Source organism: Leptopilina boulardi, unplaced genomic scaffold, assembly GCF_019393585.1.
Source record: "Leptopilina boulardi isolate dan_hultmark-lab unplaced genomic scaffold, ZJU_Lbou_2.1 LbouV2_70, whole genome shotgun sequence".
Taxonomy (NCBI): domain Eukaryota; kingdom Metazoa; phylum Arthropoda; class Insecta; order Hymenoptera; family Figitidae; genus Leptopilina; species Leptopilina boulardi.
In genome coordinates this window covers 1,422,323-1,437,225 of record NW_026138017.1, presented here as the reverse complement: position 1 = coordinate 1,437,225, position 14,903 = coordinate 1,422,323, and the positions used below count along the sequence as shown (strand labels likewise).

The 14,903-nt window shown below is 24.3% G+C and overlaps 2 protein-coding genes across 11 annotated transcripts in view; one reads left to right on the top strand and one right to left on the bottom strand.

The window, feature by feature from the left end:
- The window catches only part of LOC127290507 (homeobox protein orthopedia-like), a 34,429-nt gene extending 21,601 nt beyond the window's left edge, over window positions 1-12,828 (bottom strand). For both annotated transcript variants that reach the window (XM_051319117.1, XM_051319118.1), the window contains exons 1-3: window positions 12,481-12,828; window positions 6,132-6,269; window positions 5,358-5,533 (exon numbers count right to left, since the gene is read on the bottom strand). In XM_051319117.1, coding sequence (XP_051175074.1) covers window positions 5,358-5,533; window positions 6,132-6,269; window positions 12,481-12,526 — 360 coding nt within the window. In that variant the 5' untranslated portion in view covers window positions 12,527-12,828. The remainder of the gene's footprint in view (window positions 1-5,357; window positions 5,534-6,131; window positions 6,270-12,480) is intronic.
- LOC127290510 (retinal homeobox protein Rx2-like) overlaps window positions 1-14,903 on the top strand; it is a 390,969-nt gene that overhangs the window by 255,146 nt on the left and 120,920 nt on the right. The window lies entirely within an intron of this gene.

Sequence of the window (14,903 nt, the reverse complement as noted above, 5' to 3'; positions counted from 1 at the left end):
TTCCGTGGACGATTGCAATTTTAATCGGCTCTTCATTACGATTAAATTTAAATCGGCTGTACCGCCTTTTATCCCCCCCCCCCGCGCGATCACTCGCGTGCGCGGATTAATAAAGTTCATTTCGTCCAGGTGAAAACAGAAAATGTCTCCATGGTGGATTAAAATATACGTAATTAAAATCGCCAATACGGCTCATATATGTGGACGATTCCTAAAAATAGAGGCTTTTGCGCCTTTTGTATATGTATATATATGTGTGTGTATTTGTATAACTATATATCCGAGGTTGTGAAAAAAGCTTTTGTCTCGTGGCTCGATTGGCGTGATTGAGTTTTATTTGGAACATCGAGTGCAGCCAATTAATTTCATTGAAATAGGTAATGAAATATCCGCCCGTTCAATAAGAAAGAAAGATACCGAACCGTGTAATATCAATAAACCGATCGGGGATTGTCCTTTTCCCTATCTCTGATTCCTTTTTTTTATTCTCATTTTTTTTTTTTTTTTTTTTTTTGCTTAAAGGAAGAATAAAAATTTAAATTTATTTTTATATATACTCGAATTTTTATTCTCTATATTGGTGTATTTTTTAATTTTTTCTTTGAGAAATTTTTATTTTTGTAAATGGATATTTTTTTTTATTAATATACAATTTTTTTGATTTTTATAGTGGAAAAAAAAATTTATTCAAATAAATATTTTATTTGAATAATTTTTAATTGAATTAAATATAGAAGTGGATTATAATTTCTGTATTTGAAACGAATAAGAAAAATTTTGATATACCTCTTCTTTGTATTAACACAATTTTTTTTGGATATATATATATATATATATATATATATAAATATTTATTAAACGTTTGGATTGATTTTAATAAATTTTTTCTAACGAAGAAATAATTTGATTGAACACCGAACTATTTGTTGATGTTACCAAAAGTTTGGTATAGCAATAGCACATTTATTTGTTTGATTCAACCAAAACCGCATATACGAAAAGAAATGAATTGTTCGCCTCTGGAATTAAATTTTGTTTGATCAACTACAACAAAATTTTGTTTCTTAAAACAAATTTCTATTGTTAAAGAATATTGTTAGTATAACTAAGAAATTTGTTACCACAACAATTCACGATTTTTTTGTAGCAAAAAATTTATTACAATTTTTCTCTATGGCATTTGAATTTAAACAATTCTGAATTTTTCTTTAAAAAACAGTGTTTTTTTTTTATATTTAATGGTTGCATTGTTACATTCTCTTATCATCATACCTACAGGCTTGAGGAATCTTTTGTAGATTTCATGAAATCGTGCAAATTTGATAAAGAATGAAAATTGCATTTTTTAAAAGGGTTCCTTTCTCTTTCTCTCTCTCTCTCTCTCTCGGCTCATCGTGCCTCCGAAATATTTTCTATAGTACTATATATATATATTTGAGATTTTGTGCCGCCATGGCAAAGACGAGGGAATCTTTGGTAGCGCCGCGTTATAACGCTCGATAGCGACGCGAGCCGATAAAGCGCCGGCGCTGGCGCCGCCGCCTTCCTTCGCAACCCATTGGTGCAGATTTCCTATCAGAGAACCCCTCGACGTTCGTGAGACACTCGTCGTTACCCTGGAAACCTGCCAACGGCTTCCTGGCGTTTCTACCTTCGCTCCGTCCTTCCATCCATCCATTTCTGTACCTCTTCTCTTTTTTTTTTGTTTCTTTTTTCCATTCCCCTTCTACCACTCACTCTCTCTCTCTTTGTCTTGCCCCAGTACCGTATAACCAATAGAAAATCTTATTTCTTCAAAAATCCTCGTTGATCTTCAAAATTTATCTAATCAAGATTCTTTTATTGAATTTTACATAATTCTATTGCAATTTGGTTTTTTTTTTTGGTTGTTAATCAATGGTGGTTACCATCAATGGTGGCAGTAAACCATTGGTTTGAATTACTGGTAGTTACGATTAATGGTAGTTTTAATATATGGTAGATAAAACCGTTAGTAGTTGGAATTACTGGTAGTTACAATCAGTGGTAGTAGAAACCAGTAGTTAAAGTTACCAGAAATTATAATTACTGGTAGTTACAAATACTGGTAGTTGTAAATACTGGTAGTTACAAATACTGGTAGTTACGAATACTAGTAGTTACGATAAACAGTAGTTTTAATATATAGTAGCTCAAACCATTAATAGTTGCAATTACTACTGGTTACAATTAATGGTAGCTAAGACTAGTAATAGTTACAATTAATGGTAGTTGTAATATATGGTAACCAAAACTATTAATACAACTATTATTTGATACAACTTTTAATAGTTACAACTTTCTAGTTACAATCAATATGGTAACTGAAAGCATTAATAGTAAAAATTACTGGTAGTTACAATGAATGGTAACAGTTAATAGTAGTTTCAAAATTTGATAATAGCAAGCAATGGTAGTTTCAAAAGTTAATAACAACACTCAATGGTAGTTTCAAAAGTTAATAACAACACTCAATGGTAGTTTCAATAGTTGATAACAACACTCAATGGTAGTTTCAAAAGTTAATAACAACACTCAATGGTAGTTTCAATAGTTGATAACAACACTCAATGGTATAGTTTCAATAATTGGTTTCAACATTTAATAGTAGTTTCTATAATTAGTAACAACACTCGATAGTAGTTTCAACATTTGGTAATAATAAGCCATGGTAATTTCAATAATTGGTAGCAACAATTAATTATTGTTTCAATAATTGGTAATTACAATGAATGGTAGCTGTAACTATTAGTAGTTTTATCCGTTGGTAGTAGTAACCATTGGTTGTAGTAACCTTTGGTAGTTGTAACCATTGGTAGTAGTAACCATTGGTAGTAGTAACAAGTGGTAGTTGTAACCATTGGTAGTAGTAACCATTGGTAGTAGTAACCGCATTGGTAGTAGTAACCATTGGTTGTAGTAACCGCATTGGTAGTAGTAACCATTGGTTGTAGTAACCTTTGGTAGTTGTAACCATTGGTTGTAGTAACCTTTGGTAGTTGTAACCATTGGTAGTAGTTACCATTGGTAGTAGTAACAAGTGGTAGTTGTAACCATTGGTAGTAGTAACCATTGGTTGTAGTAACCTTTGGTAGTTGTAACCTTTGGTAGTTGTAACCTTTGGTAGTTGTAACCATTGGTAGTTGCAACCATTGGTAGTAGTAACAAGTGGTAGTTGTAACCATTGGTAGTTGTAACCATTGGTAGTTGTAACCATTGGTAGTAGTAACTATTGGTAACAGTGAAGATTGATAGTTTTAACCATTGGTAGTTGTATGGATTGGTAGTTGTAACCATTGGTAATCGTAGCCATTAGTAATTATAAACAATTAGTTCATTTCTCTAAAATTTGAGATACAATCATTTTTTTCTTTTATTTATTTATTTTTTTTTTAAGAGAGAACTTTTGTGCCTTGAAAAGTGAATCAAAAATTCTCTTTATAAGTCTCGCGCCGCATCATCTCTAATTTGAAAACTCTGTTACACATACTCGTTATATTCTCTGTCACAAATTCTCCTTAACTTTTTGTGTCCCTCTCTCTTTTTCTCTCTTATTTTTTTCTCCTTTTTTTTCTCCTTTCTTTCTTGCAAATTTTTCTTTCTTTAGATTGGTTATTGCCCTCATTTTATTATTGAATATTACTTTAAAAAAATCATCATATTATAGAAAAAGTGTCTCAGCGAATTAAATTCTTCTAAATTCTCTATTATCTAATCCTATACAATAATTGTGATATAATAATTTGCCAATAATTTTATAATAATTTTTCTCGCGCTAATTTTAAATACTCTGTCACAATTCAATAAAATTTATTAATACACACACATACTTTCGGTATTTAATCGGTAATCTTCATTAAAAGCTTTTCTATTTGATATGCGCGGTTATTTGCGATATTTATATAAATGGTTTTTAAATAAAACAATTCTGTTTATATGGAAAATTGAAGGATATATTGTCTTTTTTTTTTATTTCTTTTTCTTTTCTTCTAAAGTGTATAATAAAACAAAAAATATAATTTCACTTCTTGTCGGTATAAAAATTATAATCAATGAGAAGATAAATAAGAATAGTATGGAATTTTTAAAATAGATGTTTTTATTTTAAACTCGTTTAATGATGGTTTCAACTTGTCTAATGCGTCAAAGCTGATATAAAATATATCGATATATATATATATATATATCGAGGTGAAAAATAATAATGAACAATTTATTCATATTTGGTAATTTTATTTTCACATCAATCTTTAACATACACTGAATTATAGTTTATTTGAATTTTATTTTAATCATATATTGTCAATTTTATTTGTCGTCTTACTGTGTCTTTAACTTCATTTATTTTTATATTTTTAGCAATTGAAAATTATATAATTAAATATAATAATTTTTCTACACTATTAACAAAAATATTTAATAAAAAAAAATATAAAAGAGAGTTTGTAAAAATGATTCTTAAGAGGAAAATAATTCTTTCAATTTTTTTGTATTTAATTTATTTGAAATAAAAAAAAAATAATTTATAATAATTTTTTTTTATATAAACAATTCAATGTTAAATTTCTGTTGAAGTGTTTCCAATTTTTTTTTCTTTTTTTTTTTTTTTTTTGTCCACTATAGAACCGACACACAGCTGTTTGATATGCAGCCGGTGCGCGGCTTGACTGACGCTTGAAGTTACGAATAAAAATTTTATGAAATTCTATTAGCCACAGTTTTCGTCGACGTTCTTGCCGAGAAGCTTGGAAAAAGCCTTTCATGAATGAGCCACGAGGGAGCCAAAAAATACGTACACAAAATAACAATATGCTTTGAAAAAAAAAAAGAAATTCCCTATAGATTTTTAATTTAATAATAATTGGGGGAAAAATTTGATTTTTTTTTTTTTGAATTTTATTTAAAAAAAAAAGAAAAATTAATTTTTCAAATTTAATTTTTTACTATATACGAGACAAGAGAGAGAGAGAGAGATAGAGAGAGATAGAACAAGAATTCCCTCAAAGGAAGGACTTAGAAACTCAAACTCTGATTATAATCCGAAAAGCCAGACCTAAACCTTTGTAACTGATTTCAAAGCGTCTTTGATACAAACACACTGTCTATTCATTTGAAATTATTATTTTTTATCAAATTAATATTATTTTCAAAAATTAAATTAAATTGCATTAAAAAATTAAATTTCGAATTTTTTTCTGTACGTTAAATTTTAATGTCTCTGTTAATTCGAATATAAAAATATATTTCCTTTAAGGAAGCAATGATTTGAAATTTTTTTTTTTTCTTCGAAAAAATATAGCAGACGAAAAATAAATTTTTTAAAAATAATTGTCACTTACTTGTACTCTACTTTCCGTTAGGCCGATCCTCATCGCAATTTCTTCTCTAAGAAAAATGTCAGGGTAATGCGTTTTACTAAAACACCTTTCCAATTCGTTAAGTTGAGCCGGTGTAAATCGTGTCCGATGTCGTTTTTGTTTTGTAGGTTTATCGTCACACATTGACGACCCAGTACCTGTTGATAATAAAAAACAAAAATTATTTTTAAAGAAAAATTAACTTGAAAAAAAATTTTCTATATAAGAAAAATTATAACCTTTACATTGATTTATAAACTATGAATGAATTTTTTTTTTTTTTTTTCATTCGAAAATAGAATTTTTTTTTCTCTCTAAAAAATTGAAAGTTATATATTTTAAAAATAAAACCTATTTTAAATTTCAATAACAAAAAAAAAATTTATATTTAAGTTTCATGAAACTTGTATTAAATTGAATTATATTTTTCTTTGAAAATAGAGTTTTTTTTTATCTCTGAGAAAAGTTATTTCTAAACTGAAAACTATTTATTTTAGTTTTTACATTATAAATACAATTTATTAAAATTATAAATGCAAATTTTTCCCGTTATTCTCAAAATATGTTTCTTTAAATAAAAGAAATTTTTATGTTTTATTGTCTCAATTAAAATGGAAAAGAAAAAACAATTTATCCAACTTTTTTTTTTAACTATAAAATTTTATTGTACCAAACAAAAAAAAAAAAATTTAATTTGTTTTTTGCAATTATCAATCATTTATTAAATAATAAAATTTCTTTTTTAATTTAACCCACCTGAACCAGGCATTGTCATAATTAATTCCTGATGAAGCGTCAATCCTCCGCCGGCAGATAGACCACCTAAATTCACGCCCAGGACACCGTCTAATTTCTCATGTCTTTTTAGGTCCTGTGCATGAAGGTCTTTTGAACCTAAATAACAAATTAAAAAAACAAAAAAAAATTGATGAAGAAAATTTTCTAAATAAATAATTTTTATATAATATTTCGATTATATATATATTATAATTTATAACGACGTTTATTATAATTATTATTTATTGTATTTTTATTATATAATTTTTTTTTCTGTATAATTAACATTTATTTTATAAACAAATAAATTATTAGTTTTGAAATAATTTATTTATAAATATTTTTTATTAATAATTAATAATAATCAAATAATAATCAAATAATAATAAAATAATAATAATAATAATAATAATAATAATAATAATAATAGGTAATAATAAAATAATAATTAGAATAATAAAAATAATTATAATGGAAAATAATATAATACAGGGAAAAGAAGATTTACCTGGAACAGCGAAATGTTTCACTTAGCAAAAATTTTACTTGTTTCAATTAAATCTTTCGCTATTCTAGTGAAATCTTTAGCTGTTTCAGGTAAAAAAAAAATTTTTTCCGCGTAATAGTCAAAAAATAATATATAATGATACAACAGTAAATGAAACATAAAAGTACTTTTTAATTTTCTGATATAAATAACCATCATTGTTAGAAGATTATACAAGAAGGCATATATATGAAAGTTGCATCGTCAAAGAAAAAAAAAAAAAAATCATATGTGGGAGTTTCTTGGCACTTTTTTTCTTGTCCCTGTGAGTTTTCTTTACTTTGGCATTTGTGGGAGTAAATATATATTTCGTATATATATACATATATATATGTATACACACCTATAATATATATATGTATATATATAAGAATCTTTGTGTTCACATATAAATATATATATATATATATATATATATATATATATATATATATATATATATATATATATATATATATATTTTCTTCGCCTAGAAGCGGAGGTCGTGACGATTCTCGCACCTTTGTGCTAAGTGAACCATACACCCCTCTCGCCACGCAGTCAACTGGCTTCTGCTACTTATACACTATACAAATTTAAAGTACCCAGAGCACGAAAAAAAAAGATATATGTCGGAGAAAGAGAAAAAGGGACCAAAAAAAAAGAGTGCCATGAACGAAGAAAGAATTAAAATAAAAATATTAAAAAAAAAAAAGAAAAAGAAAAAGTCCAAAGTGATTTTTTAATGAACCCACACGTCTTTCGTAATTGTTAGTTTTGTATCTAAATTAAATACTATTTAAATATACACTTAAGAAATGTGTGCTTCCAACTCCACAAAATTATTTTTTAAGACTCAATTTCTCACGTTCCATCGTGTATATTTGGTCCATTTGGAACGCTACGACCTGGTTTTTTTTTTGAATTCCAAAAATAACTGTTTTTTACAGATGAAATATTTGTCAAAATATTTTTTTTAAATTTAGAATTAAAAAAAAATATATTGTTTTTTGACAAAAATGATTGGCAAAAAAATTATTTTTTTTTGCAAATTAGAATTAAAATTAAAATTACTATTATTAATTGAATTATTATAATATTCCAAATTTACATAAAAATTAATCGCAAAGAAAAAAAAAACGATAGAAACAATTGAAAATTCCTTTAAAAAAAAGCTAATCTAGATAAAAAAAAAATCGGTACATTTTACAATGTTAAAATTTTTATTACATCTTTTAAAAGTTATACAATAAGAAAAAAATGAACATTCTAAGAATAGAATTTTTGAACAAAAAAAAAAATATTATGTTTATCTATGGTAAATATTGAGAACATATATATATATATATATATATATATATATATATATATATATATATATATATATATATATACCGTTTCTCTAGTAGTTCTAAACGACGATTAACGACCATTTCACAAGAGAATAAAAGATCATAAACAACGTTTTTAAATCAAGTTTTTCAACTCTTTGTATTATATACCTTTAGACAAATATAAAAATGATCCTCTTGGAAAAAAGGGACCACCATCGCTATATACACTCTCGAAATTTCACTCAATGGAGTGTATATATATGTATATATATTTTTTTTTTACGACAAGTATACGTTTTATTTTTACGAGTCATTGAGATGACTTTAAAATTTCACAAAAACAAAAAAACAAAATTTTATTGATGTAATCGCGGAATTTATGAATTGACATTTATATTGAAAAAAATCAGATTCCTTTGATGTTAAAAAATTCCCTCTTATTATTTTTTTTTTTACTCTTTTAATGAGAGAAATAATCATTGAAATTTAAAACGGGGGATTTCGAAAACAAAAAAAAAAATTGATGAAGGGGAAATATAATCGTGTACGCGATGGAAATGTATTCTCTGTTTTTCGCAAAAAACGACATTATATGGTTTTGTATGATAACATGCATTATACATATATATTTCTATATATAATGGTGTTTGTTATATGAACGCTCAGTTATCGTTTATTTTTGTTAATGCGCGCACGTGAAAATATAATCGCTCATTACGAGCGTCTCGCTATTTTATATGTACACGATTTCTAAATAATTTGATTTTAGGAGGAACAATAAAATGATATTTTCGCACGGTTCAATTGCGTAGCATATATATAAATATACGATTGCTACGATCAAGTATACATTTTAACAAAAATCATTGTTTCACATATGTTTATTTACGTGTCGATTAGCATAACAACGTACTGTTGATTTTATTTTTTTTTTGTTCACAAAAAAATAGTTTGTAAATTATAATAAACAATAAAAACATATTTATTCGCTATGACAGATAATAATTTATATATTATTAAATATAACAAACAATTGGAATACTATTAAATATAATAAACAATTGGAATATTAAAAAATATAATAAACAATTGAAATAATACAAAATATAATAAACAATTAGAATATCATTGTTTATAAAAATAATGATGGGAATATTATAAAATACAATTAACAGTTGGAATATTAAAAATAACAATCGGAATATTATAAAATATAATAAACAATTGGAATATCATTGATAATAAAAATAACAATGGGATAAATAAACGATTGGAATATTTTAAAATATAATAAACAATTGAAATATTACAAAATATAATAAACAATTGAAATAATACAAAATATAATAAACAATTAGAATATCATTGTTTATAAAAATAATGATGGGAATATTATAAAATACAATTAACAGTTGGAATATTAAAAATAACAATCGGAATATTATAAAATATAATAAACAATTGGAATATCATTGATAATAAAAATAACAAAGGGATAAATAAACGGTTGGAATATTTTAAAATATAATAAACAATTGAAATATTACAAAATATAATGAACAATTGGAATATTATAAAATATAATAAACAATTGGAATATTATTGATAATAAAAATAACAATGTGAAAAATAAACAATTGTAATATCATTGATAATAAAAATAACAATGGGAATATTATAAAATATAATAAATAATTAGAATATTAAAAATAACAATTGGAATATTATAAAATATAATAAACAATTTGAATATTATTGATAATAAAAATAACAATGTGAAAAATAAACAATTGTATAATATCATTGATAATAAAAATAACAATGGAAAAAATAAACAATTGGAATATTAAAAATAACAATTGGAATATTATAAAATATAATAAACAATTGGAATATTATTAAATGTAATAAACAATTAGAATATCATTTAGTATAATTAGCAATAAGTCCCGTAAATTGGAATATCATAAAATATAATAAACAATTGGAGTATAATTGAATATATAATAAACAATAAATAGAAAAGTATATAATAAACAATTGGAATATCTAAACAATTAATATATCGGGAACTACAACAATAACTGTATAGTTATAATAAACTGAAATATCGCGCACTAATTGTAAAAAACAATTGTAAACTAATTGTTAATAAACAATTGGAATATCAACAAATTATAATAAACGATTTGGAAAGTCATTAATGTAAATTTTTTTTTTTAATCATAACGAATTATAATAAACAATTGGAATAATATAACAAATTTTTTGGCACTAATTGCAATAAACACTTTTTAAAGTGTTCCACTAATTGTGATAAATAGCGTGTTGCAACATCACAAATTTATTTTAATAAACATAGATCATGGAATATCATAAATTATAAATTGTTAAAATTCTAATTGTTTATAACAAAATTATTATTTTTATAAACAAATTGACATTTCACGTTTATTATAATATATACAATTATAATAAATATGTTCCTATATAAATTTATAAATATTCATATAATAAACATTTAAAATTTAAATGGACAATTGTAATAAACAATAGAGTAATAATAATAATAATATAAATTAAAACATTACGGATTATTAACAAATTAAAATATAGTATAACAAAAATAATTGAAGTAACTTATAATTAACAGAATTTAACTTTTTTTTTATATTTTCTAAAAAAATATGCAGTAAATATTTATTTGTAATAATTTTTTAATTATATGAAACAATAAAATTAATCGCTACTTGGTAAAATTGGAATTAAATAAAAATCCAATTGACGTTTTTGAAGTACATATATATAATAAAATTCAGAACCCCTCTGTGACTGTATATATATATATACTCTCGGACGGCTCCCAACTCACTAATTCGTTCCTTAACTTCTCGCCTAATACAATCAGAGTTAAGATAATTAAGGCCATCAAGGCCGAGAGGTGGTTTCCTCTGAAGTAGGGAGGCCAAGTGCAAACGCACCACGTGTTGCTTGCACGTGTCGATTTTTAATTTCAAAAAAAAAAAAAAAAATTTTCGAAAAAAATGAATTAAACATATTTTCATTTGTTTCGTGTAACATTTATGTTATATTTTTAAGCGCTCTCTCTCTCTCTGTTTAGACAAAATTTGTTTCATTTTTTTAATTCTTTCTTTTCTTCAATAATTTTCATTTTTCTCGGTTCCTTTTCTCAAAAATCTGAATTTAATTTTGCAATTAGAAATAAAAATTTGATATTATTTTTGAGAATATATACGATTTTATTTTTAACATATTTTTTTTATTTTCAATTTATTAATTTACTATCGATTAGATATTTAATATTAATCAAGTGTATATATGTGTGCTATATATATGAATATTTAAAAAAAATATAACAACCATTGAACGAACAATAAATCAATGATATAAGCAAATATAGATATAATAAAAAAAAAACTACAAATTATTGAATTAGAATTTTTATTATTTATTTATTAAAAAAATAATATTTAAAAAAGAAAATAATTTTTTTTACACAAAAAGATATGAGACAAATTCTCGCACTAATTTAAATTTATAGAGTAATAAAAATTTTTTGTATAGTTTACAATTTTTTAAATTGTTAGAATAATTTAAAAATTAATTTATTTGCATATGTAAATTGCATTTAAGGCAACATAGATGTTTTATTAATTATTGTATTTTTCATATTTTATTCTAAAAAGGTTTTTGTCACTGAACTAAAAAAAAACAATATTAAATAAAGTGAATAAAATTTAGTAAAAAATTAACATTTTTAACAGAAATTAAAGAATTTAATTAAAATTAGCGACTAATTAAAATTTTTTTAACTGTACCTAATTAAAATTAGAAACTTTTATTAAAATAAAAAAATTTTTAATTTTTTAAAAATGTAATTAAAATTCGAAAAAATACAAACAAATTTTAAATAAAAAAAAAATTTATTTAAACTATTAGATTATAATTAAATAATTTGAATGCAAAAAATTTAATTTGTAAACAAAGAAAATAGTAAAAAAAAAAATCGTATTAGGAAAAATAGTCCAAATATCGCTAAATATAATTGAAAAGTATAATTGTATATAATTATTTTTCCCTTATTTTCTTAATTATATTATTCAAACCGTTTAATTGCATTAAACCTAATTACACCGTATATTAATAATCAAATAACACTTAATTTTCTTCATAAAAAAAAAAAAATCTTTTTCACTTCTTTAATTCTATACCAGTTATTAATTAATTCCCCGCAAAAAACGTGTAAAAATCACAATTCACAAAGATCCGTCGCTTAAAAAAAAAAAATGCACTCGCCAAAAATTCACAAAAATATACCTATAATTTTTTATTTATTTTTCTTCCGCACCAAAAAAAAATAAATAAATAAATCACTATTTTTTCCAGCATTTTTTTTTTTCTCTTTCTCGCAATCATTATCATCATCATCAGCATCATTATCACTTACCGGAAATACCATGAATGGATCCGCCGGCGGAGATATTGTTGAGCATTCCTCCCCAGGAGCTAAGCTCCTGTGTAACTTCCTGTTTATCGCAGCTTCGAAATTTAAAATCTTTTTCAAATTTTCGCAAAATTTTTGCTATTTTATTTTAACACAAAAAAATGAAAAAATTGTTTGTGTATGTGTGTGTATTTATGTAAAAAATAAAAAAAAAAAAAAACCTCCCTCTCTTTTTTTTTTTTTTGTATATAACTGGGCCGCGGAAAATTAAAAAAAAAATAACCAAATCCTTTTTTTTTTTTGAAATATTAATAATAAACGGCGTCACAGTTATACCGGCCCGCGCCTCGCGAAGGCATACAGCAAACTAGTTGGCTGCCATATCCAAAATCCCCCACCATGACGATTTTCCGTCAACTCCCCCACCCCTCTTTTGTTTCACTCCATTGCCTCCACCTCGGAAACTCCACCACTTCTCTACTCGGGGGGCGTGATATTAAATCGCCTTCTATACCTGGGGTTTGGCTCTTTTCAGGAGCGTATCTTTATTATGCGAAAATTTTTTTTAAATTTTTACAATAAAAAATATTTTTTGAAGAGAGAGAGAGAGAGAGAAATTATTAAAAAATTAATTTACCTTAAATTGTTTTTTAACAGTTTTACTGTTTGTTCATAATATTCTGTTTTGTTTGAGAGAAAAAAAAGGAAAATTTTTTTTTAACAAACTCAAAAATTGGAATATTGCATTTAAATTTAAATTTTCTACATGTATATATATATATATATATATATATATATATATATATATATATACATATATATAATGGGAATAATGTTGTTAAAATTCTAATTTAATTTCATTCAATTGACACACGTGGATTTTATTTTCATTTGTGTTTAATTTACAAATAATTTTTGCATAACGTAAATTTTATTTTTCTGAAAGAACATTTTAATGAAACAGAAAATTATTATTATTATTATTATTATTATTATTATTATTAGGTATTATTATAATTATTATTATTAGGTATTATTATTATTATTATTATTTTTATTATTATTATTAGGTATTATTAAATATGAACAATTTAATTAATTATAAAAATATATATTAATTTTTACCATAAATAATTGTTTTTTAAAATTAATTTTTACCACAAATAATTGTTTTTTTTTTAAATTAATTTTAACCATTAATAATTGGTTTTTAAAATTAATTTTTACCGTAAATAATTTGTCTTTTTTTTATGTAATTAATTTTAACCGTAAATAATTTTCTTTAAATTAATTTAGAGCAGTCAAATCTGTAAAAATGAGACAAATGAAACGAAATTCTTTCGTATATATATAGAAATTTCCAAATATTTCTCAATTTTGCAAGTTCAAAAGAAGCTTTTTTTCTTATTATAACGGAGAAAAAAAAACTTGAGAGGAACTTGAACCTCTATAAGTGAGAATAATTATTTGTCTCACTTAGAGAGGTTCAAGTGAAACTTTTTATCGTAATATATATAAATATCCAGAAGAACTTACGTATATTTTTATACTTTTAAACATACCGAGAAGTGAAAAATTAATCTCAGCTTAAATTGAAAAAAAAAATTATCAAATTGAAAAAATAAGAGCTGTTGATAATTTTAATACTTTTTTTTACAATTTTTTTTTTTTTTTTTTGATATATTTACAAAAATAAAAAAATTTCTGTCCGTTTAGAATATTTTATCTGCGATGTTTATATTCATTTTTGTCGTGTATTTTCGCATTTTTACAATCTTCACAATCGTCATATCTTTGTGTAAATATGAGCAACAATCTCTTTAAATTTCTTTCAGTGCCTATAAACACGCTTGACTATGTATATATATGTAGACGTCATGAAATCGACTGAATAGTAGCGCGAGAATCACCTCAACGAGGATTATATTTCCACAGGGAATGGCTCGCGCCAAGCTACATATATTTCAAAGTTCATGAGTAATTAATTTCCAAGAACGTAATGATCACCTCGTAATTCAGATAACTTTTCACTGCCAAACTTTTGGAAAATAAACCCTTATAGCAGATAAGCTTTATAAAAAATATTGCTGAATTTTAATTGTTTCCTTTTAATAACAAATAAAAATTATTCTATAAATAAAATAATTCCATTTCCATGGAATAATTATAAATTAATTTTATATGGAATAATTTTTATTGCTATTCCTTCTAAAGCGAGATGTAATTGAAGATGCTATCGAACCTCTTTAAGTGAGACATAAGTTTTGGTATGCACGATTCACTTGAACCTACAGGTACATTTAAATGCTAAAGAAGTTACTCTCGAACCTCTGGAAGTGAGAAAAATTATTTTTGAACTCCTGTAAGTGAGATAAATACACACTTGAACCTCTATAACTGAGACAGCCACCTCTATAAGCTAAAGA